At 55.2% G+C, this 23,523-nt stretch overlaps 2 protein-coding genes across 4 annotated transcripts; one reads left to right on the top strand and one right to left on the bottom strand.

The window, feature by feature from the left end:
* Nucleotides 1-205: 205 nt before the first annotated feature.
* On the top strand, nt 206-14,906 carry CUL7 (cullin 7). Its single transcript, XM_071218460.1, has 27 exons — nt 206-433; nt 587-665; nt 1,533-2,120; nt 2,519-2,670; nt 2,823-3,323; nt 3,772-3,907; nt 4,005-4,201; nt 4,459-4,714; nt 5,297-5,525; nt 5,613-5,718; nt 6,801-7,028; nt 7,214-7,304; nt 7,410-7,581; nt 7,746-7,851; nt 8,135-8,230; nt 8,380-8,555; nt 8,795-8,928; nt 9,463-9,645; nt 9,886-9,992; nt 10,081-10,263; nt 12,001-12,161; nt 12,270-12,486; nt 12,575-12,830; nt 13,578-13,723; nt 13,841-13,967; nt 14,064-14,269; nt 14,512-14,906. Exons 3-27 carry the CDS (start codon nt 1,541-1,543, stop codon nt 14,833-14,835), a joined length of 5,070 nt encoding a protein of 1,689 aa, XP_071074561.1. The 5' UTR covers nt 206-433; nt 587-665; nt 1,533-1,540; the 3' UTR covers nt 14,836-14,906.
* Nucleotides 14,907-16,706: 1,800 nt separating this feature from the next.
* Nucleotides 16,707-23,450, bottom strand: RRP36 (ribosomal RNA processing 36). Of its 3 annotated transcripts, none has more exons than XM_071218464.1 (7): nt 23,284-23,450; nt 20,418-20,565; nt 20,215-20,281; nt 20,027-20,131; nt 19,590-19,664; nt 19,363-19,480; nt 16,707-18,981 (listed from the first exon to the last, which is right to left on the bottom strand). In XM_071218464.1, exons 1-7 carry the CDS (start codon nt 23,399-23,401, stop codon nt 18,845-18,847), a joined length of 768 nt encoding a protein of 255 aa, XP_071074565.1. In that variant the 5' UTR covers nt 23,402-23,450; the 3' UTR covers nt 16,707-18,844. The 3 variants fall into 3 exon arrangements, with proteins under 3 accessions (XP_071074565.1, XP_071074566.1, XP_071074567.1); XM_071218465.1 differs by lacking the exon at nt 23,284-23,450 and adding an exon at nt 23,179-23,266 and having other exon boundaries at nt 17,935-18,981; XM_071218466.1 differs by lacking the exon at nt 23,284-23,450 and adding an exon at nt 23,015-23,094 and having other exon boundaries at nt 17,935-18,981.
* Nucleotides 23,451-23,523: the final 73 nt, after the last annotated feature.

The raw sequence follows: 23,523 nt of genomic DNA, 5'->3' as shown, positions 1-23,523 counted from the left end.
ACTGGACCAGGGGAGAAAAAGCAGACAAGTGTGGGGGGAAAGGAAAGGAATATGACTGCATATTGCAGAGACTGGGACACACGCACACACAAACACACACATATCCACCGCCAGTTCCTTCGTAATGGAGGCGCGGGGCATAAACGACCTCCAGGGTCTTTTCCAGACCTGACTTTGGGAAAAGGGGGAGGCACTTCCGGTGGCAGGAGGGAGGATAAAAAGGAAGAGGAAAGGGCGGCGCGGGGAGAAGGAGGCGCCGTACGTCGCCTAGGTGGCACCGGCGGCCCCGCCCGGGCGCTCTCCTCCCACGGCCCCTCATTTTCCGCTAGACCCGGCGGAAATGGGCCGCGGCTCCGGGCAGGCGGCGAAGCCCCGGGAGCTGGGCGGGGAGCTGGGCTGGGGGCGCCGCGGGCCACGGCCAGGACCCGCCCCGGCGCGGCAGCCGCGGACCCGAGCGCGCCCGCGGTGACGGTGGCTCAGGCCGGGCCGCGGGGGCGCGCACCACGCCCCCTGCCCGCGGGGCACGCCCCCTCCCCCACGGCGCCTGGACCCCTCGGGGGTCCAGGCGGCCCCAGACTGCCGCCAGCGCTGCCGCGGTCTCCTGCGCCGCCGCCCTGGCTCTGCGAAGAAGAGGCCTCGCGCCAGGACCGACGTGGACTTCTGAGGTGGCCAGAGCCCCCCGCGGCCCCCTGCCCTACCCTGGAATTCCGCCCGCCCGCCCACGTGCCCCCTGTCCTCGCGGTCACCCGCCCTCGCGCACCCCCACCCCACAGTGGCCCGGGCTTCCCGAGTGGAGCTGGCCGGCGCCCCGCCCCCCACCTGGCCGCGCACCCCGCTTAGCCTCAGTCCCCTCCACCAAGCCTTGCGCCCCTCTGCCCTCCCGGTCCCCGGTGTACCCTGTCCCGCGCCTCGCGCGTCGCCCCCACCGGCCTTACTGCTCCAGCTTCTTCAGTCAGAGGCTCCTCCAGCCCACCAGCCCCTCCTCCCAGCCCCTCTGGCCTTGCACCCCTTCTTTTTGCCCCCCATTCTCTTGGTCTCTTGCGTCTGTGACTCACACTGTGCCGCTTCAACCCTCAGAGCTAGCGCCCCATTCCACACATATTCAGGGTCTCCCTGCCCATCCCCCAGAAAACACACCCCACTGGGCTGCGCACACCTTCCCTGGACTGTGCCGCTGCCTGTCCCCGGGACTTGGGATTCGCTTGTGACTCCAAAGCTGCCCTGTCCCCACTCCCCCACTGTCCCTCTCCCACTGCTCCAAGCCTACCCTCTTCAGGCTGCAGGGCCTTGGAGACCCTCCTTTGAACCCTCAAATTTTGTGTTCTCCCAGAGTAAACACCCCAGTGCCCCTTGCTCAGGCCTGGTCCCACCCAGACTGTAGCCCCCGATTCCTGGGCCCTGCTTTACCCCACCTGGCCCTACGGCTGTTGCCACATTCGCTTCCCCAGCTCCTGAACTGTCCTTGGTTTCCTGACCTCCCCTCTCTCTCTGCCCAAAACTGATAGCTGTTCTCTTTCCCTTGTGTGCCCTAGGTGCCAGGATGGTGGGGGAACTCCGCTACAGGGAATTCAGGGTGCCGCTGGGGCCTGGCTTGCACGCCTATCCTGATGAGCTGATCCGCCAGCGGGTGGGCCACAATGGGCATCCGGAGTACCAGATCCGCTGGCTCATCCTCAGGCGCGGGGATGAGGGGGAAGGCGGCTCTAGCCAAGTGGACTGCAAGGCTGAGCACATCCTGCTGTGGATGTCCAACGACGAGATCTACGCCAACTGCCACAAGATGTTGGGGGAGGACGGCCAGGTCATCGGGCCCTCCCGGGACTCTGTGGGGGAGGCTGGGGCCCTGGACAAATCTGTGCTGGGCGAGATGGAAGCTGATGTGAAGGCCCTGATTCAGAGGGCCCTGCGGCAGCTGGAGGAGTGTGTGGGCATCATCCCCCCTGCCCCTCTGCTTCACACCGTCCATGTGCTCAGCGCCTATGCCAGCATCGAGCCCCTGGCTGGGGTATTCAGAGACTCCAGTGTCCTGGACTTGCTCGTGCACATGTTGAGTAGCCCTGACTATCAGATTCGTTGGAGCGCGAGCCGGATGATACAAGCCCTGGCCTCCCACGATGCTGGTGAGACGAGGCATGGGGAGGATGGGGAAGCAGGAGAGGGGCTGGGTCAGCTCAGGGACTCACCCAACACGGTGGCAGGAGCCTCTGATCTCATCAGTACGTAAAAGATTCTGTGAAAAGGAGAAAAGGAGGGGGGTGTGGGGCTGGGGCATCTGTGCAGAAAGAGGCAAGACGGTATCCTCAAGTACCTTGACTTTCTATGCAAAGGAAGAGGATGGAGTCTAGAATATTGCAGAGTATGTACATAGCAGAATAAGATAATAAATTCTGGCTTTCAAAGCAAATCATGACATTGCTAAAGTGTGGTGTCCAAAGGGCTGGACTGAGCAGAGGGACTAGGAAAGATTGGTGGGAAGGGCGAGGTGAGGGAGCAGTACTGATTGGGCTGTGGGTTGCAGGGAGCCGCACAGAGATCCTTCTGTCGCTGAGCCAGCAAGAGGCCATTGAGAAACACCTGGATTTTGATAGCTGCTGTGCTCTGCTGGCACTGTTTGCACAGGCCACACTCTCTGAACACCCCATGTCTTTTGAGGGCATTCAGCTGCCACAGGTATTCTCTCGGGGTGGGTGGAAGGCAGGGTTGGGGCGAGCTGTGAATAAGATCTGGGGACAAGGTCTTTGTACTTGTGTACCGAGCATGGTTACGGGAGAGGGGCTAAAGCTGGGACAAGGTGGATGAAGGCCACAGGTTGTATCCTGCAGGTCCCAGGAAGGCTGCTCTTCTCCCTGGTCAAGCGCTATTTGCATGCCACCTCCCTCTTGGATCAGCTGAATGACAGTGCCGTGGAACCAGGAGCCCCCAAGAGCTCCTCTCCTGGGGAGCTGAGCGGGGAGAGGAGTCGGCTGGAGCTGGAGTTCAGTATGGCCATGGGGGCCCTGATCTCGGAGCTGGTGCAGGCCATGCGCTGGGGCCGGGCCTCAGGCAGGCCGGGGGGCGTGGCCCGGGCAGCCTGTTCCATCTTTCAGCCCCAGCTGGCAGATGCAGGCCCTGGGGTCCCGCCCGCCCAGGCGCAGCCCTCCCTCAGGAGGTCAAGGAGGTTTCGCCCGCGCTCCGAGTTCGCAAGTGGCAATACCTACGCCTTGTATGTGCGGGACGTGCTGCAGCCGGGGATGCGGGTGCGGATGCTGGATGACTACGAGGAGATCAGCACCGGGGACGAGGGCGAGTTCCGGCAGAGCAACAACGGCGTGCCCCCTGTGCAGGCCAGTGCACGTGGCGGTGATTCTGGGGGAGGTCTCATTTGGGTGGGGCCACGCAGGGGCGTTGGGATAGTAAAAGGGCGTCAGCAGTTGACCACTCAGCGAGGAGAAGGGTCCTTTGAAGGACCGAGAAGATCCATGCCGTGAGCCAGGGAAGAAACTGGTATAACCGGACTCCCCACAGGGTGAGGGTTAGGCGTACAGGGTGGCTGAAGCCAGGAAGAAGTGAAGGGGTGCGAGTATAAGAGGCCTTTGGCGCGTGTACATGTTCTCCATGTGCCAGTGTTCTGCTAATTGGAGGTTTTCCAAACCTGGCCAGGGGGTCACTCTGAGTCTCTATGTCCTCATCACTGGGCCACAGCCAGTCAATCTCAGGCCCCACAGGCCCTCCAGGGTCCCCTGAAGTAAGCGTTCCCTTCCCCTTTCCTCCTCTTTTCCTCCTGTCCTCCAGGTGTTGTGGGAGTCGACAGGCCACACCTACTGGGTGCACTGGCACATGCTGGAGATCCTGGGCTTTGAGGAGGACATTGAGGAGGGGGAGGCCGATGAGCACCAGGGGGCTGGGGCCCGTGGAGCCCTGGGTTTAGGTGAGCCCAGCGTGAAGCAGGGGCGGCTCTGAGCAGAGGAGCAGGGGCCTGCTGGGTGGGCGGTGACAGCCCTGGGCCCCACGGCCCTTTTCCACAGCCCTGCCCTCGTGGCGGTGGAAGCCCATGACAGAGCTCTACGCCGTGCCGTACGTTCTGCCTGAGGATGAGGACAGAGAGGAGCACGAGCACCTGAGCCAGGCTGAGTGGTGGGAGCTGCTCTTCTTCATCAAGAAGCTGAACGGACCCGACCATCAGGAGGTTCTCCAGATCCTCCAGGAGAACCTGGATGGGGAGGTAGAGCCGGCCTGGATATACGCAGAGGTTGGAGGACTCCTCTGCAAGGGCTGGACTGTAATAGAGCAGTTGGAAGGCTCAGGATGAGGAGTGCTGGGGGTCCACAGAGGGCCCTGGAATGTTTGGAGGTGTTGGGCAGCGTTTGGGAGGAGCCAGCTGCCAGCCACAAAAGGTTCAGAGATCCCTACCCTTACCTTGTGCACGTTGGAGCCTATGGTAGCAGGGCTGCTGCAGCGAGAATTTCTCTTTGTCAACAGGTTCTGGATGACAAGACCCTGGCTGAGCTGGCCGTGCCCAGAGAGTTGGCCCGGGACCTGCTGCTAGCTCTGCCTCACCGACTCGACATCAGCGCCCTCAGGGACCTGCTCAGCTGCCGCGTCACCAGGAAGTATGGGCCCAAGGCCCTGGCAGGGCAGCTGGCCTGCCCATCCCTTCTAGAAACCCAGAAAGATGACCTCCCATGGGCGACCTGGGCCCAGCCTCAGGAATCAGAAGGTGGAGCCAGAGCAGAAGGTGGGTGCCCGAGAGCCACAGCCGCTGAGCAGACCTGCCGTAGGAAGGCATTAAGTACAGGGCAGATGTCTGTGCTGACTGTTTTATAATCCTGCCTGAGAGATGGCACCTTAGAAAGAATCTGAAGTTAGAAACAAGCAACAAGTGGAGAGGAGGATATTCTGCTCCCTCTAAGAAATGAAGGATGATGTAAACTTGTGGGAGGTTTTGAAGCCTTGGGAACCCCCACCCCACTCAACTTTTTCTATCCCTTCCCCCACTCAACTTTTTCTATTATAGAGGAAAACAAGTCATTGCATGATTTTAAATATAAGGAAATGTTCTGCTGTTTACAGATGGGAGGTTATTTTCCTATTTTAAGAATATAAAATATAAAATTTGTTTGAAACTGCCTTATAACTACCTTAAGAGATGTTATGATACCTCCAAATATAACTTCTAGGGGAAAAAAAAAAATCAAAACATTTTTAGGTCAAGTTAGAAAAAAGAAAAGAATGTGCATTACGGATCTGTCTGTTCTTTTCTGAGACTTCACGTTACTACAATGGCCAACTCTTTTGTGACATCCCCCTTCCCTAAAAGAACCCCAGACTCAGGGGCCCAACACGCCCCTGCAGCATTTGGTGGAGGGTTATGGTCCAGCTGGGAAAATCCTCCTGGATTTGGAGCGAGCCCTCACGGAGGGGGCCCGGGGGAGCGAGGTCAGGACACTCCTGTCGCAGCTGCAGCAGCAGCCCCAGCCCTTCCTCATCCTAATGCAAAGCCTCAGCTCTCCGGCGTCCAACAGGGCCCTGCACCTGACCGCTCTAAGGTGAGGGGGATGTCAGGCGGAGTCGGGCCAAGGGGCTGCTGAGGCTAGCTGCCCATCTCTGTCCTACTCCCACCCTTCTCTACCCAGAATCCTGATGTGGCTGGTGGACTTCCCGGAGGCGCCGCTGCTCCCCTGGCATGAGGCCATGGACGCCTGCATGGTCTGCCTGCGGTCCCCAAACACCGACCGCGAGGTACCCCTCAGGAGATGCTGGGAGGGAGAGGACACAAGGGCAGCAGTTGGCGAGGCACACAACTCTGGGCACGGCTCTGGGGGGCAGGATGGAGCCTTTGTGCCCTTGGTTTGGGCTTTGTCTTTAAAATGGAATAAAAAAAATAATAGGTAATACCGTTCACAAATCAAAACAATGTAACATACCATACTAATGAAAGAAGTTGTTGATGTGGGAGGAGTGGGGGGGGAGTGGGGTATATGGGAACCTTATTTTTTTAAGGTAACTTTTATGTGGTTTAAGTATCTTTTAAAAAAAAGATATAACAAAGTATATGTTGAGAATTCTCATTCTCATCCCAATCCCTGTTCTCCCAATGCCCCCCACACACCCCTGATCAGTAACCACTTCTGTTAATTTATGTATCCTTTTTGTATTTCTTTATGCAAATATGAACATACCTAAAGACTTTATATATCTATGTATATATACACACACATGTGTACATGTGTGTATGTGTACATGCATATACCTGTGTGTGTGTACACTGAGAGCTTCAGTGGTGCATTTTTGGCTGGGCCTGTGGAAGAAAGGGGGACAGAGGAGGCAAAAGCTACATAAAGGTCTTGGGGACAGAGAACAACGGTCCTGGTGGCAGTGGGTATCTGCAGTACGCACCTTTGGCTGTGACCCAGGTTTTAGTTTCTGAGACGGGCACACTGGGTGCCGTACACAAACCCAGCCCCTCTCTGCCTCCCTCCCTGCCTTCAAGCTATCTGTGCTTGGGGCCTGGGCATCTCAAAACCCAACCCCACAGCTGGATCTTGGGACAGCTGGGTATGGGTAGAAAGAATCAGGGTGCTCTGTACCTGCCAGCAGCAGCAGCCCTGGCCCCTGGGTGCAGGGCACCCCTTGGCTTGTTCCATTTCCCTTTGTCTTTGGTTCCCTATGTCCACCTGGCTCTCGTGTCTCCCCGCCCGTCTTACTTCCTCCCTCTGACTTGTTCACTGCGGTATCCTGAGCACCCAGCGTGCATGTGGTAAACAGAAGTGAAGTGCCCTTGTGGGCCCTGCCTTTACCCACCGTCGCTGTCCCCATCCCAGGTGCTTCAGGAACTGATCTTCTTCCTGCACCACCTGGTCTCGGTGAGCAGGGACTACGCAGTGGTGCTCAACCAGCTGGGAGCCCGAGAGGCCATCTCCAAGGCCCTGGAAAAGCACCTGGGGAAGCTGGAGATGGCTCAGGAGCTGCGGGACCTGGTGTCCAAATGCGAGAAGCACGCCCATCTCTACCGGAAGCTCACCACCAACGTCCTGGGAGGCTGCATCCAGGTCAGGCGGAAGGGGAGGGCTGGGGGAGCGCAGGAAACCCGAAGCAGAGGTGGGGTCAGGCCCGTGTTCCTGAAGGGAGGGAACCTGCAGAGGAGTCCCCCGCTCTGCCTCTCTCCCCCATCTGGCCCTGGCTGCTTGACCTCTTCTTCCCTGTTTCTGTGCTGCTCTCTGCTGTCCTGCTACAGATGGCGCTGGGCCAGATCGAAGACCACAGACGGACCCACCGGCCCATCAATATCCCCTTCTTTGACGTGTTCCTCAGGCATCTCTGCCAGGGTCCGTGCCTGTCCCCCATTACTCCGTGTCCCCCCGCCTGCATCTGTTTCCTTCTCTCCCACACCCTGCGAGGCTGAGACCTCCGCCCCTTTCGCTTGCCCGTAGGCTCCAGTGTGGACGTGAAGGAGGACAAGTGCTGGGAGAAGGTGGAGGTGTCCTCCAACCCTCACCGGGCCAGCAAGCTGATGGACCGCAATCCCAAGACCTACTGGGAGTCCAACGGCAGCACCGGCTCACACGCCATCACGCTGCACATGCGCCAGGGCGTCCTCGTCAGGTGGCACGCCCCACGTACCCGTGCAGCCCCGCGCCTGTGCTTTCTCTCAACTTCCTAGTGTTAGCCCTGGGAGGACCCCCCCCCCCCAAAAGTGGCCAGGGTCTCCTTGGCTCCATCTGCAAGGACCTGGCAGGTTCCAACGGGTTCTTCCTTCCTGCTCCCAGGCAGCTGACTCTGCTGGTGGCCAGCGAGGATTCGAGCTACATGCCAGCCAGGCTGGTGGTGTTTGGGGGTGACAGTGTCAGCTCTCTTACCACGGAACTCAACGCGGTAGGGACCCTTGTGCTGTTTGTTAGGCTACCCCTCACAGCACCGCATCCCCTGTGCGCCGAGGCGCCCACCTGCCTGGAAGGTGGCGTTCTCTGTCCCTGTGCCTGTGAGAGGGCATCAGGTCCTGGGCTGTGAGGGTGGAGTTAGGACACCATGGGGGGGAGGGGGCCACGTCCCAGGGCTGGGGGAGGGAACACAGCGATGGGATTGGCACGGACTTGCGTGCTCTCAGCGCTCCCACTCCCCGCTGGGAAGGTGACAGCCCTCTCTGTCCCGCTCCCAGGTCAACGTGATGCCCTCGGCCAGCCGGGTGGTCCTCCTGGAGAACCTGAGTCACTTCTGGCCCATCATCCAGATCCGCATCAAGCGCTGCCAGCAGGTGGGGCCAGGGAGGTGGGAGTGTGGGCCCCGTGGTGACACCGGCAGCCGTCCACATCTTGGGCCAGAGCTGCAGCCTGGGTCTCAGGCAGCCCCGGGGGTGAGGCCTGAGGGGGTGGCCGACCCCAGCCCATCCTGTGCACGCTGCAGGGCGGCATTGACACGCGCATTCGGGGCTTGGAGGTCCTGGGCCCCAGGCCCACGTTCTGGCCGGTGTTCCGGGAGCAGCTGTGCCGCCACACGCGCCTCTTCTACATGGTCCGGGCACAGGCCTGGAGCCAGGATATAGCAGAGGACCGCAGGAGCCTGCTGCACCTCAGTTCTCGGTGTGCGGGGACACTGCGTGCCTGTGTCTGGGAGAAAGGGAGGCTGTGATGGCAGATGTGGGGAGGGCGGGCTGGGGGAGCCACGAGCAGGAGATGTCGAGTTACAGTGCTCTGGGCAGGGGCCAGCGTGTTGCGAGGTCTGGGTAGGGGATGCCTGAGAGAGGGAGAAAGGAAAAAGAAGGGATTTCTCTAGTGGGCAGGGTGGGACTTAACTTAGTCATCCCCGCTGCCAAACCCAGACTCAACGGGGCCCTGCGCCAGGAGCAGAATTTTGCGAATCGCTTCCTCCCGGACGATGAGGCCGCCCGAGCGCTGGGCAAGACCTGCTGGGAGGCCCTGGTCAGCCCCCTGGTGCAGAACATCACCTGCCCCGGTAACCGGCCACTCCGGCCCCTTCCACTTCCCCTTGCTTGGTCCCACCGGCCTACTCCTTGTGTATCTGGAACCTCCTGGGTCACGCTGCTGGCCCTTTTTTTTTTTTTCTTTTTAAAGATTTATTTTATTTATTTATTCGCCCTCCCCCCCCTTGCCGCTTGCTCTTGCTCTCTGTGTCTATTTCCTGCGCATTCTTCAGTGTCTGCTTGTCTCTCTTCGTTGTGTTATCTTGCAGCCCAGCGTTCCACAGGGGCCTGTGGGAACTGAACCCAGGGCCTCCCATATGGTAGACGGGGACCCAGTCACTTGAGCCACAGCTGCTTCCCTCCTGGCCCTCTTGGCTCCTGCACCCATCTCCCAGTATCCCTCTTCTCACAGCCCAGGGACTGCTGCCATGTCTCCTGAGTGCCAGCTGACACCATAGGATTAGGGGGGGGGACCTGCAGCCCCTCGCCCCAGAACATTCTATCAGTAGCTCTTTCTTTACTCTCCTGGAAACATGCTCTGACTCTTTGTCTTTCTCCACCTCTAGATGAGGATGGCACCAGCCCCCTGGGCTGGCTGCTGGACCAGTACCTGGAGTGTCGGGAAGCCGCCCACAACCTCCAGAGCCGTGCAGCTGCTTTCTCCTCGCGGGTGCGCCGCCTCACCCACCTGCTGGTTCATGTCGAGCCCCAGGAGGCGCCCCCTCCTGCCGTGGCCACCCAGTGGCCCAGTGAGTTCTGGGGAGCCGGGCAGGAAGCATTTCCCTGTGTCCCACTCATGCGCTACAGGCTTCTGTCCATCCTCACCCCTCTCCCTCCCTGAGGGTGTGGCCTGTTTGTCTTCCAGGTGTCTGCCTCCCCCATCCAGGAGTGTCATTCGAGGTGGCAGCACCCAGGCTCACCCTGGGAAGGGACCCAGAAGCTGAGGGGCTGCCCCCTCCTCACCGCTGCCCCTTTCTCTGTTTCCACAGAGGGCAGGAGCAGAACTCACGACTGGAGCTCCTTGGCTACCCGGGGCCTTCCCAGCAGCATCACGAGAAACCTGACTCGCTGTTGGCAGGCGGCGGTGGAGGAGCAGGTGGGCAGGGGCGGCGTGGGCAGGGGCCGGGCGGCCGCGGCACGGCGGCAGGGGGTCGCCTCTTCACACTCCTGCCTCTGCCCTGCAGGTGAACAATTTCTTGACCTCATCCTGGCAGGACGACGACTTGGTGCCACGCTATTGTGAGCACTTTGATAACCTGCAGAAGTCAAGCTCCGAGCTGTTTGGGCCCCGGGCAGGCTTCTTGCTGGCGCTGCAGAACGGTTGTGCCGGCGCCTTGCTGAAGCTCCCCTTTCTCAAAGCTGCCCACGTAAGCCTTGCCCGCGCCTCACCGCCGCGCCTCTCCCCACAAATCCCCCTTCCCACCTCCTCAGGGTGCCCCATCCTCCCATCACCATTCGGCAATGAGCATGTGTTTAGGCACAGACATTTTATGAAAAAGTTTGAAAAATAGAAGAAAAAAAATCAGTGACCCACAGGGCACCCTCCTGGTATGTTTTGGTTTGCTCTGACCTGTTTGTATGCACCATCTAGCCTGGTGGCCTCACAAGGAGCTGCAGTGTTCTCCCCTCCTCTATTTGGACTGTTTCCACAGAAGCTCTCTCCTCGTGGCTCTCTGGCCTCACTTTTATTTGGGCATATAAACTCCATCTATTGGATGTCCTATCATTTACTTTACTTTCCCATCCATTCACCAAATAGTTCATAAGCACTTAGAAAGGTGCCAGGCACTGTGGTAAACACAGACATAGAAGAGTGAGCGAGGGAGAGAGAGCTCCTCTCCTCTGAGGTCGTGGCCTTCTGGAGAAGAGGCACACTTAAGCAAAGCAACTACAATGTGAAATGTACCTGGTCAGTTAAGTACACTGCAGTGGGAGCAGGGAGCAGTGGCACCTTGAGTTGCTTCCAGATGTCCTGGTTTTATCAGTGACACCACAACATTGCCCTCTTTGTGCATATAACTTATTCCTCATTTTACATTATCGGTATGAATTTTATTTTTAGCATAGTATGAAAGAACATTTTTCACAGTTGTATTAGTAAACTTCATCATTGTTAATGACTTTTTTAAATATTTTCTCCCATTGGGTAGGCTGTCTTTTCACTTTCTTTTTTTTTTATCCACCCCGCCCCTTGTAGTTTTTTGTGTGCTCTCTGCCCCTGTGTCCATTTGCTGTGCATTCTTCTGTGTCTGTATTTATTTTTATTTTCCCTCCCTGCTTGGGGCTTGCCTGCTGTCTGCTCTGTGTCCATTCACTGTGCACGCTTCTGTTTTTGCTTATATCCCTTTTTTGCTGCGTCACCTTGCTGAGTCAGATCTCCATGGTGCCTGCGGGCTGGGCGGGCGCTCCGTGGGCTGGGTGGCAGTCCGTGGGCTGGGCAGCACTCCGTGGGCCGGTGCTCTCCGCAGTGTGCAGGCGAGCCTGCCTTCACAAGGCGGCCCCGTCACGCTAACCCAGGGCCTCCCATATGATAGATGGGAGCCCAACTGATTGAGCCACAGCCGCTTCCCTGTTAATGACTTTTATTTTAAAGATTTATTTTATTTATTTATTTCTCGCCTCCCCCACCCCCCATTGTTTGCGTTCACTGTCTGCTCTCTGTGTCTGTTCTTTATATGCTCATCTTCTTTTTAGGAGGTACTGGGAACCAAATACGGTACCTTCCACGTGGGAGGGAGGCGCCCATTTGCTTGAAGCATCTCCGCTCCCTGCTTGTTGTATCTCTCATTGTGTTTCCTTGTTGTGTCTCTTCATTGTGACACCTTATAGCGTCAGCTCAGTTCACCATGCCAGCCCATCGCATCAGCTCACCATCTTGCTCGTCTTCTTTAGGAGGCACCGGGAACCGAGCCCGGGACCTCCCATGTGGTAGGCAGGCACCCATCTGCTTGAGCCATGACCACTTCCCAATAACTTACTATAGACTAGTTTTCTACCAACGTTGACCAATTTATGAAGCTGTACCCCCCAGCCCCTCCTCACCGCTCCTATGTGCCTGCTCCACTCGCTCATTCCTGGTCTTCTGTGCCCTTCCCAATGCCCAGGTGAGTGAGCAGTTCGCCCGGCACATTGACCAGCGGATCCAGGGCAGCCGGATCGGCGGAGCCCGGGGGATGGAGATGCTTGCACAGCTGCAGCGATGCCTGGAAACCGTCCTGGTTTTCTCTGGCCTGGAGATAGCCACCACCTTTGAGCATTACTACCAGTGAGTGTGGACCTAGGGAGTGGGAGGTAGGGCAGGCAAGATGACCAGGGTCACCCCGGGCCCGTGCCAGGTGCCACACTGAGGCTCGGCCTGGGCTGTGTGCTGCAGGCAGTACATGGCGGACCGTCTCCTGGGTGTCGGCTCGAGCTGGCTGGAGGGGGCCGTGCTGGAGCAGATCGGTCCCTGCTTCCCCAACCGCCTCCCCCAGCAGATGCTGCAGAGCCTGAACACCTCCGAGGAGCTGCAGCGCCGGTTCCACATCTACCAGCTCCAGCGGCTCGATCAGGAACTCCTGAAGCTGGAGGATACAGAGAAGAAAATGCAGGTAGCAGCCAGGGAAGGGTTTGGCAAATAGAAGAGGGGGCTGGGAGAGAGGAGGCCCACGGGCTTTGGGGAACCCTGTGTTCCTTCAGGTGGGTCCTGAGGCCAGTGGCAAGGAGCAGGAGAGAGAGAAAGAGGAGGAAGTTGGGGCAGCAGAGGTGGTGGAGGAGGAGGAGGAGGAGAATGAGGACCTCTACTACGAAGGGGCGATGCCAGAAGTGTCTGTGCTGGTCCTGTCACCGCACTGCTGGCCCATTGCTTCCACCTGCCACACGCTGAACCCCAGGACCTGCTTGCCCGCCTACCTGAGGGGCACCATAAACCGATACTCGAACTTCTACAACAAGAGTGAGGAGCCCAGCGGGGCCTGGGGGCTGGGGAAGGGGCGGATACAAGGGGAGGGCCTGGGACTGGGCGCTCTGATGTGTGAAGAGATGGTCTTTGGGGATAAGAATCCTCAGGCAAAGAGGGAAAGGAGGTAGGTTTGAGAAAAAAGGGCAAGGGGTAGTGGGCAGGGAGGATCAGGCACCAGATCCCCAGACTGGTACCTCGTCTGTCCCTAAAATCATACCCAGGAATCTCTTTGTGGGTGGTGGGACAGGAGGCACCAAGGCCCCCAGAAGGGCTTTTCATCCCATGGCAGGCGTCTGGCTCCTGGCCTGACACCTGGAATCCCAGGCTCCCCAGTGGGGGCCCAACAGAGGAGGGAGTAGAGACTCTGACCCCGCCTCAGGGCTTCAGACAAATGGGGGAGGCACCATTTCTTCCTCCAAGATATTCCAGTCTGATGAGAGCCCCAGTCATTCCTCCTTTCGTGGCTTTGTCTCCCTAAAACCCTGGGGAACTCCCTGAAGGCACTGATCAGAGCCTGTGTGGCACAGGGTAGGCACAGGAGAGGCACAGGACAGCCCTGGCCTGCCAGGGAGGCTGGGGTCTGGGGGCTCAGGCCAGGAACCGCTCTGTCTGTAAAAGCCCAGGCCTGCTTCCTGCAGAGACGCACAGGAGCAAAGCTTGACTAACGGGGTCCCTTGCCCAGCCCCTCACCCCTGCCTTTCCCCTCTTCTCTGCCCCCCCTGCCCCCTGGTCCTGCTCTAGGTCAGAGCCACCCAGCCCTCGAGCGAGGCCCGCAGAGACGGCTGCAGTGGACGTGGCTGGGCCGGGCCGAGCTGCAGTTCGGGGACCAGACCCTGCACGTGTCCACCGTGCAGATGTGGCTGCTGCTGAAGTTCAATGAGCTGCAGGTGCCCCGGGCCCTCCTCCTTGCTCTTCACCTTTCTTCCCTAAGCCTGACTCCCTTTCACTCCTCCCTTCCCCCCCTCCCACCCTTGGGGTGGCTCTGAATGTTTCCTCCTCCCCAGGCCGTGTCTGTGGAGCACCTGCTGGAGCTCTCGGGGCTCTCTCCAGACGTGCTGCATCAGGCAGTCGGGCCTCTCACCTCTTCAAGAGGCCCCCTGGACCTTCATGAGCAAAAGGATGTGCCAGGAGGTAGGAATGCACCTGGGGCCAGAGAGGCCTCTGCTCTGAGCTGGGGCCAGGCTCCTCGGGGGCCCCCCCACCCAGAGTGACCAACGCTTATTTCAGGGGTGCTCAAGATTCACGATGGCAGTGAAGAGCCCAGGCCGAGGAGGGGCAACGTGTGGCTCATCCCCCCGCAGACCTACCTAAAAGCCGAGGATGAGGAGGGCCGGAGCTTGGAGAAGAGACGGAACCTCCTGAACTGCCTCATTGTCCGAATCCTCAAGGCCCACGGGGATGAGGGGCTGCACGTCGACCAGCTTGTCTGCCTGGTAGGTGGAGGGTGGCCACGGTGGGTAAGCGGGCTGAGCGGGGAGACAGCCGCAGGAGGGCGTTCACGGTGGAAGTAACTGGTTCACTGTGGAGCCTCGGGTACGTGAGGAGTGGAGGTTTGGGGGTGCCTCGTGTACCTGGGGCTTCCCGCCCTGGCGGCTTGTGGGGTGGGGGAGGAGCTACAGGCAGCTAAGCCGGGTGTCCCCCAACCTGTGGCTTCCCTGCTCCTCTCCCACCCCAGGTGCTGGAGGCTTGGCAGAAGGGCCCGTGTCCTCCCAGGGGTTTGGTCAGCAGCCTTGGTAGGGGGTCTGCCTGCAGCAGTACAGACGTCCTCTCCTGCGTCCTGCACCTCCTGGGCAAGGGCACAGTGAGACGCCACGACGACCGGCCCCAGATGCTGTCCTACGCAGTGGCCGTGACTGCGATGGAGCCTCACACCGAGTCCCTGAACCCAGGCTCCTCGGGCCCCAACCCCCCCCTCACCTTCCACACCTTGCAGATTCGCTCTCGGGGTGTGCCCTATGCTTCAGGCACCAGTACCCAGAGCTTCTCTACCTTCCGGTAGCCCTGGAGGAGGGTCAGGGGGAGGTAGGACAGGGGCTTTCTACAGAAATAAAATGCAGGAGTTTGACTGTGTGGCCTGCGTGCGTTTTGGTGATTGCCAGAGATCTGATGGGTGAGCAGGGGTGGTTTTCCTGGCTGGAAGGGGAGAGGGAGCCGTGTGGCTTGGAGGCGGTCTCTTGTTAGCAGGATGGTAGGATGCGGACAGAGGCGGAGTCAGGTGTGACTTTGCAACCCCCTCTCCAGGCAGGGAGTGTAAGTGGAGAGGGATGAGCCCAGGCCCTCCAGAGGGCATGTCATCAGCAGCTCTTTGACCTGGCAGGCTGCAGACCCATGCTCCGCGCCTGCCTCGGCACCTTGCTGGACTTGGGCAGCTGTCCAAGCAGGGCTTCATTTTCCTGTTTGTAGAAGAGGACCAGCGTCACTCTGGGGCTTTGAAGAGTAGCAGGTGTGGGAGCATCTGACATGGTGAAGGCTTTGCCAATGCGAGTCCCTATTTGGCCACCACTCCCTGCAGTGAGGGCAGTGCTCGCCTTCTCACGGCTGATCTGGTGAAGGTGGGAGAAGACGTGCAGCTGCTGCAAGCACACCAGGGCTTGTGTGAGTGTCCCATCCTGGCAGTGTAGCATCCAGGTTGGAAGCAGACCTAGAAGGAACCGCACAGTCCCCAAACCCCTATTCCCAACTAGCCCCCTGGGTGAGCATGTGCCCCTGTGGGGGGCAGGCTGCCCTGTGCTGCTGCCATTGGGCAGGGCTGGCTAGGGGACCATGCCAAGGGCGGGGCCCTTCATCTTGGCAGGGGCCTTACGGGGAGGAGGGAAGGACAGATGGCCCAGGCATTCTTGTAGGCTGCAGAGGAAGGAAGGGGGAAGGAGGGAGGAAGAGTCTGGTGGTGAGGGATGGCATAAAGGCCAGAGTGGAGGTGCCAGCCAGGACTACAGGATGGAGATTTGGAAGAGAATCTGCACGAAACCTGGGGTGGGAGAGCCAGGGTGCCCACAAGGTAGCAAAGCAGATGTTAAAGGGGGCCAGGCTTGTTTTGCAGTTGGGTGGCTCCACAGTGTGGCGCTGTTGGTGGCTCTCCCAGCAGGCACCATGCAGAGCCCAAGCAGGCTGCTGTGAGCCCCAAGACACACTGGAGTGGCTGCAGTCAAGGGGCCTCTTCACCTTTGTACCAGAGATCATGGCCTATCATGGCCTATTTCTTTTATTGCCCCAGGCCTTGCCCTTATTTTTGAGCAGCTCCCAGGTGCTGAAACTTTGTGCCCTGCGCTGGGCTCTCATCCTCTGTCTTTTCTTTTCCCTTCAGAGGAGCCTACCACTGACTCTAGTAGCCAGGCCAGCAGGCAATACGTGTGTAGAGGCAGAGGATACCATTTTCTTCCACCACCACTCACTGTGCTGCTTCTACCCACACAGGCTCCTGCATGGGCTGAGTGTCAGCCACCAGGCTATACGCTCTGCACTCATTCATCCCACTCGGTCACCCGAGCCATCAGTCTCCCCTGCACACCTCTCTGCTCCATCTGCAATGCATGAGTCTCAAGCAGTTCTTAAGGGAAGAATACACCAGTCTGGGACCTGAAACCCTGCATTTCCTACTTGCAGCATGGCTCCCTGGTGTCAGCCAGTCTCTTCATCACAAGTCTCACCCCAACCCGACTCTGGCCTTGAAGACCTGCTCCAGGAGAGCAGTTCTGACTTCAGGCCTGGCCCTCCCTTCTTTCAACAGGGCTTTAAAGGACCGGAGCCTTTCTCTAACCTCAGAACTTTCCCTGCCTGGAGGGCAGACACTTGGCTCCATTTCTAAGATGGTCCTGGTGACAGAAGTTTGGTACCCTGGGACCTTGGCTTGTCAGGACTAAGTAATCAAAGTTTAAAAAGCACACAGAAGAACATGTATTGATTTCATTTGTATGAAATGTTTAAAATAGGCAAATATATAGAGACAGAAAACAGATTAGTGATTGCCTAGGGCTTGATTGCTAAAAGGAAGTTTTCTTTGGTAGGGTGATGAAAATGTTCTAAATTAGTGGTGATGGTTGCACAACTCTGAATATACTAGGAACCAGTAAACTGTACTCTTTAAATGGATGAATTGTATGTGAATTTTATCTTTAAAAAAAAAAAAATACAGCTGAAGCTTAGAGCTTTCCAACACCAATTTGGGTCCTGGTTGAGGGGGAAAAGTAGCAGTTTGGGGTGGCCAAAGCAGCCTTATAGTGGATATATATCATGTTTTCTAACGACCCACCACCTGAACCCCCTTCCCATGCTTAGGAAACGCTCTACCACAAATCCAGATGGACAAGAGTCTACCTCCCACCAGACGCTTGCTTCCCCACTCTCCCCCCTTACGTGACCAAGGATTAGCTAATCAGATGATTCTGCCTCAAACTTCTCAACCTAGAGCAAAGCAGAAGGGCAAGTAAAAACTGCATTCTGGTGTCAGCAGTGGCATTTTCACATCAACACTCCAGTTGAGGTAGGATCAGACTCTCACTGCCCCACCCACCCACCCCCACCCAAAAGTGCCTGTGGAGCTTCTCTCCAGCCTAGTGGTTCTGTGAGCCCAGTTCAATAGCCTTTTTCTGCTTTTATCAGCCAGAATCCATTTCTTTGGTTTTAAAGGAAGACTGATATGTGTCACTGGGGACCCTGTAACATGGGATTGCTTACAGCAAGGCAAACTATCCCAGTAACTACCTGTAGCTTCCATTCTATCATCAGAACATCCTTCTCCCATCCCTGAAGCATCAAGCTATAGATTTTCTAGGTTTTAACTGTATTCTTTATGACTGCTTTTAAGATCTTGTTCTTTCTAATGTTTTGAAATTTCTTACGATTTACCTAGGTTTTCTGTCTCTATCCTGTTTGGAATTAACTGGGTTTTCCTAACTCTTAGGGTATATAAATATCATCAATTCTCAAAAATTCTCAGCCTTTCTGAAATATTCTCTCCTTCTGGAACCCTAATTAAATATGTCAAACTTGCTCTCTACCTTCCATATTTTTTAACGTCTTTTCCTTAGTTTCCATCTCTCGTCTCTATACTCCATTTTCTTCAGACCTACTTCCAGTTTCTTCCTGTAGATATGTCTAATCTATTTAACCATGAAGTTTTTAATTTCAAATACTGTATTTTTCATTTTTACAAGTTTTACTTTTTTCAACTCAGTTTGATCATTTTTGATCTTCGTTAGTCATACTTTTTCTTTAAACCTAAATAAAATGTCTTATAGTTTGTATTTTATAATTTCAACACTCGTCTCAGTCCATTGGCTGTTGTTCCTCATGACTCTCATTCACGGTGGTTTCTTCCCTTGTGTGCTTTGTTTTTACTGACATTTTATCTGAAATTCCTTGAGGACTGGGTTCAAAGTACACTCCTTAGGAGAGGATCACGTTTGTTTTCACCAGGTACCTGGAGGCACTGCTTTAGACTAAATTATCAGCTTGAGGAGTTTCCAGGCCACATGGAAGTATGAATGCTAGTCCCAGACAGTATGAGGCCCAGCGTGGTTACAAATTATTGGAGAAGCTTTCTCTCCCCACCTCCTATCTCCCCTTGCTTCTAAAACCAAAGTTGAGTTTTCCTCTGTGGGACTGTTTCACACTTTAAATGATGGAGTCATAAAAAGAAGAGTGACAAGAATGCTTATGATGGGGATCCTGCATAAAGTCCCAGCCCTGGGAATCAGCATACTCTGTGGCCTTTACCGGGCCAAGGTCACTCATGGGCCCCTTGTCTTCTACAGTTTAAGGCAAGGGTGTGAGGAGGACATGAGGATATAAAACAGATCTAAGCAGAGGCAGTGGGGCATGGGAAGAGGCTGAGCTGCTCTTCTTTTCCAGACCTATGAGAAGTCCAAGAGACTTTGAGCCAACCTAGTTCAAAAGGGCAGCTGTAATCCTTGCCCTTGAATGGGAGAAAACCAGGAGAACAGGCCAAGTTCAAGGCCCACAGATCCATGTCTTTCTAGGGCAGTTGCAGAGCAGAGGACAGTTCCTTATTACTCTTTACCCAAAGGGAGATGTCTCCTGTCCTTGCTTGCATTTCGGCGCCTCTTTTGACTCAAGAAACTCTCCAGCTTCTTGCTGCGTTTCAGCTCCTTGAACTTCTCAGCGAGGGCCAACTGGCGCTGCTCAGCTAGAGGACAGGGAGAAACTTGGTGAGCAAAGAAGGAAGCTGCCCTCCTTCCCTTTTCCCAACCACAATGTTAGGATACATGAGTGGAGTTTGCTGGTGTGTATAAGCAGGTTTATATGACTCCAGTCTTACTTCAACCAACTGTGAGCTCCCTCCATATGATACAGAGATAAAAGTGATAATCCTGCCCATAACCTAAGTAGGGGTACGAGACTGGTTACAAATAACTCCTCTCCTCGTTTTATGTTCCTTCAAGTTACCATGGGATCCAGCCCATGCCTTTCTTAAGGAGCTCACTATAAGCCCAAGGCAGTATTCTGCCACCATGGCCACCCCTTGCCTGCCCCTGTAATCAGCCAGTGATAGATGTGTCCCACTCACATTTCTTCAGGAAATACGGCCGATGGCCCTGCTGGGCCTGAGCCCGCCGCTTCTGCTTCAGGGCCAGGCGCAGCTCCTGCTGCTGCTTTCGTTCCAGCTGTGCCATTTCTTGCTGTTCCTGATGAGGCAAGATGAGATGGGTGAATGGGAGACTATAAATCACCTTTGTGAATCACCTCCTACCCTGAAACACTATCCTCACCCACCTGCAATTATTACTCACTCACCATTCGCTGAAGCAGCTGCTGCAGTTTCTCATGTTCCTCCCCTGACCGGTGCTTCTTCAACTGTTTTTTCAAAATCTTTACATTCAAAACAAGTATCACAATAGTTAGCATTAGTTAGCATTCTTTAAATGCCAGCTGAAATTCTGTGCCAAGCACTATTCTAAGGGGTTCGTGTGTATTAACTCAGTAGCACTGTGAAATGAGTTATTATTGTTATCCCTTCTTATGACTAGAAAACTGAGGCTGAGAGAAAATGCATAACTGACTGATGGTCACACAGATAGTAAGTTGATGAGCCAGGATTTGAATATAAGAACCAAAATCAGGGAGAGGTAAATCTGCCCACACACTGTGTACCCTGTTCTCTCCAGCCCACTCTAAAACTGTGCCCTGGTTCCCCTCCAAAAACCCCCATGACCCAGTCTCGGGCTGCACACCTCTTTCTCTTTGGCTCGGATGTCATTCAGGAATTGATATGTTTTGTCAAACACCTCAGGATTATATTCCCCTGAGAGATCATCAAAGCGGGGGTCCCGGGCCACCTTTGGAAAGAACAGAGGGAACATGAAACACGGACTGTTCAGTCTCCTTTCACTGAGAAAGTGCTTCCTGCCTCCTTCCTCACCTTCTTACTGATGGGAATAACCTGACGCAAATATGGCACCCGGACCTTGGCTGACATTTCCAGAGGCCTAGAGAGAAATTAAAGGATAGGTCAAGCAGACTCCACTCTTGGTCAAAGGCTCCCCACTTGTCACCCAAGAAAGCATATTATCAGCTCGAGGTCCCAGGTATCCTCCAACTCCTGGGGCAGGCCTTGCTCCTCACCTGTGCCTATCTGCAACACATGCATTTTGGACAGGTGCTTTAGAACCCTGCTTCCTAGTGCTGTTTCCAGCTACCAAATGTTTGTCCGTCTTATTCCCCACTTGGCTCTGCAATTCCAACAGCTCCTCAAATGACATATTGGATGTGTCTGTGGAAGCAGGGAGGGGGTGGAGGTCAAAGAGACACGACTCAGCTAAGCATCTCCCACTGCTGCAATAGTTTTTCCATCCCCATTCCTGAGGTAACTGATTCCTTCTAATATCCCCAACATCCTCTACAAATCTTAGACAGCACAGCTGTAGTGGTACTACACTGACACCTAACTCCCCAACTGTTCTGGCTGCCTGGGGCCTCATTTCTTGCTAAGGCCTTACATGCATAACACTGGAGGTGGACCAAGAAGAGCCATAGTCTCCTATTCTTCACTCTTTTAAATGACTCCCTTACAGGTTTCCTCACTCAGTTACCATTGTCAATTTCCTGTTCATTCTCTTAGCATCCCTTGCCCAGTCAGTACCCTAGCCTCCTAATTAGTCGCCCAACATCTTAAATCTCTCCCCTCTTAAACCTTTGCTCCCCACTTCAGCCTGAGACACATCTAAAATGCAAATCTAAACTTGGCACTCTCACCGTGGCTCAGATCATGCCCCCATATTCAAAACTCCCCAATGGCTTCCATCTTGCTCAGAGGAAATGCCATAGGCCTTACAATGGCCTGAACACCCCCATATGACCTGGGACCTGTGATATTTCTAATCTCTCCTACTTATCTCCTTCTCATTCCTCTCCAGGCAACTGGCCTCCTAGCAATTCCTGAGCAGGAAGGTATACTCCTGCCTCAGATCCTTTGCACCTGATGTTCCACTTGGAACACCCCCTAAGATACATGCAGTGATCGCTCCCTCATCTTCAAGCATTTGCTCAAATGTCACTTTTGCAATGAGACCTTCCTTGTGCCCTATTTAAAAAAAACTGCAACCACTCCCAGCTTTCTCTCCATCCATAACCTCTGCCTTTTAAAAAAAAAATCAAGATATAACTCAATGCTTTAAAATTCCCCCTTTTAAAAAAAGTGCAATTCAGTGTTTTACTGCCTTTTTAAAAATTTTTAAATAACTTTTGATTATTTTAGATTACATTAAATAATTTTAGATTATTTAGATTACATAAATGTTACATCAAAAATACAGGGGAGGGAAGAGATGTGGCTCAAGAGTTGAGTGCCTACTTCCCACACGGGAGGTGCCTGGTTTGGTTTCTGCTGCCTCCTAAAAAAAGACAACAAGCCAGCGCAAAGGGCAGGCATGGCAAGCTGCCACAACAGGAGACACAAGAAGAAAAACAACGAGAGACCAAACAAAGCAGGGAGCAGAGGTTCCCGATGCCTCCTAAAGAGGACAAGCAGGACAGTGAGCTGGAATGACAGGCAGGCACAGAAAGCTGATGCCGCAGGATGATGCAACAAGAGACACAAGGGGAATGGGAGACCCAAAAGGAAACTGTGGTGGCTCAAGCAATTGGGAGCGTCCCTCCCATATGGGAGATCCCTGGTTCAGTTTCTGGTGCCTCTTAAAGAAACAAGGGGGAAGTGGACTTGGCCCAGTGGTTAGGGCGTCCATCTACCACATTGGAGGTCAGCGGTTCAAACCCCGGGCCTCCTTGACCCGTGTGGAGCTGACCCACACGCAGTGCTGATGCGCACAAGGAGTGCCGTGCCACGCAGGGGTGTGCCCCACATAGGGAAGCCCAACATGCAAGGAGTGAGCCCTGTTAAGGGGAGTCGCCCTGCGCTAAAGAAAGTGCAGCCTGCATAAGAATGGCGCCACCCACACAGAAAGCTGACACAAGATGATGCAACAAAGAGAGACAGATTCCCGTGCCGCTGACAACAACAGAAGCGGACAAAGAAACAAGACACAGCAAATAGACACAAAGAACAGACAACCAGGGTGGGGGGTGGAAGGGAGAGAAATAAATAAATCTTAAAAAAAAAAAAAATCAAGAAACAAGGAAGACCAACAGACAAAGCAAGTGCAAACGAGGAGGGGGTGGGGAAGAATAAAATCAATCTTTAACAAAAAAAAGAGGAGACAATGAGCCAAAAAAAAAAAGAGGAGACAAGACAAAGAGCCCAAACAAGGAGCAAACAAAGAGGGAGCCATTTGGTTGTGTGTGGGGAAAACATAAACATATATATATATAGGGGAGGGACCGATGTGGCCCAGTTGTTGAGTGTGGGCTTCTCACATACAAGATCCCACATACCGGGCCCCCAGTACTTAGAAGAAAAAAAAAGGATTCCCATATTCCCAACGCCTCCCCCTTTACTGCTTTTTAATGTAATAATCAACGTGGATTTTTTTTTTTTTTTTTTTTGAGATGCTGGGGATTGAACCTGGGACCTCCCAGGTGGGAGGCCAGCACTCACCTGCTCAAGCCACATCGGTTCCGCTGTCTTTTTTTTTTTTTTTTAACTGCCTTTTTTTAAAGAGCAAGGAGCTTAAAACTGTGCCTGAATATGAAAGTCAATAAATGACTGCGACTTGTTTAATACTAATCCTCCTATTCTTCCCAAGCAACCCGTGCCCTTTCCCAACCTGGTGCTTTGGCACATGCATTTTCTCCTTGCTGAAAACCCTCGTCTGGTGTTAAATAAGCTGCTCAGGACGTCCTATTTCAGGAAACACTCTCTCCCACTCCCGACTTCCCTTGACGTTGGGCGACACTCCATTGTTGAGCTTTTAGAAAACCTCGGTCTTACCGTTACTGCCGGCTCGGAAGCCCTAGATCTGGCGCTCCGGGAGCCAGGCCGGCGCCCGCCACCCCGCGCCTCTTCCCACCGCCGACCCCACCCTCCACCCCTCACCGGTTCGCAGGCTGAGGGCCGCTGCCCCCGACTCCATGCTCCCGCTGGCCTCCCCAACATCCGGGGCTCCGCGAGGCGACCGGGCCCCGGCCCGGGCTCGGGGGCTCACTTTGGGCATCCGGGCGTATAAGGCTCAGAAGACGAATGGCGCTACTTCCGCTCAGACGACCCAAAGACCCGCCTCTTCCGGGGTTTCCCGGAGGCCGAGGTTCAGCTTTTTAATGAAAGAGGCGAATACCC

The sequence above is a fragment of the Dasypus novemcinctus genome, chromosome 11, assembly GCF_030445035.2.
Source record: "Dasypus novemcinctus isolate mDasNov1 chromosome 11, mDasNov1.1.hap2, whole genome shotgun sequence".
Lineage (NCBI taxonomy): Eukaryota > Metazoa > Chordata > Mammalia > Cingulata > Dasypodidae > Dasypus > Dasypus novemcinctus.
This window is presented reverse-complemented; position numbering and strand designations above follow the sequence as displayed.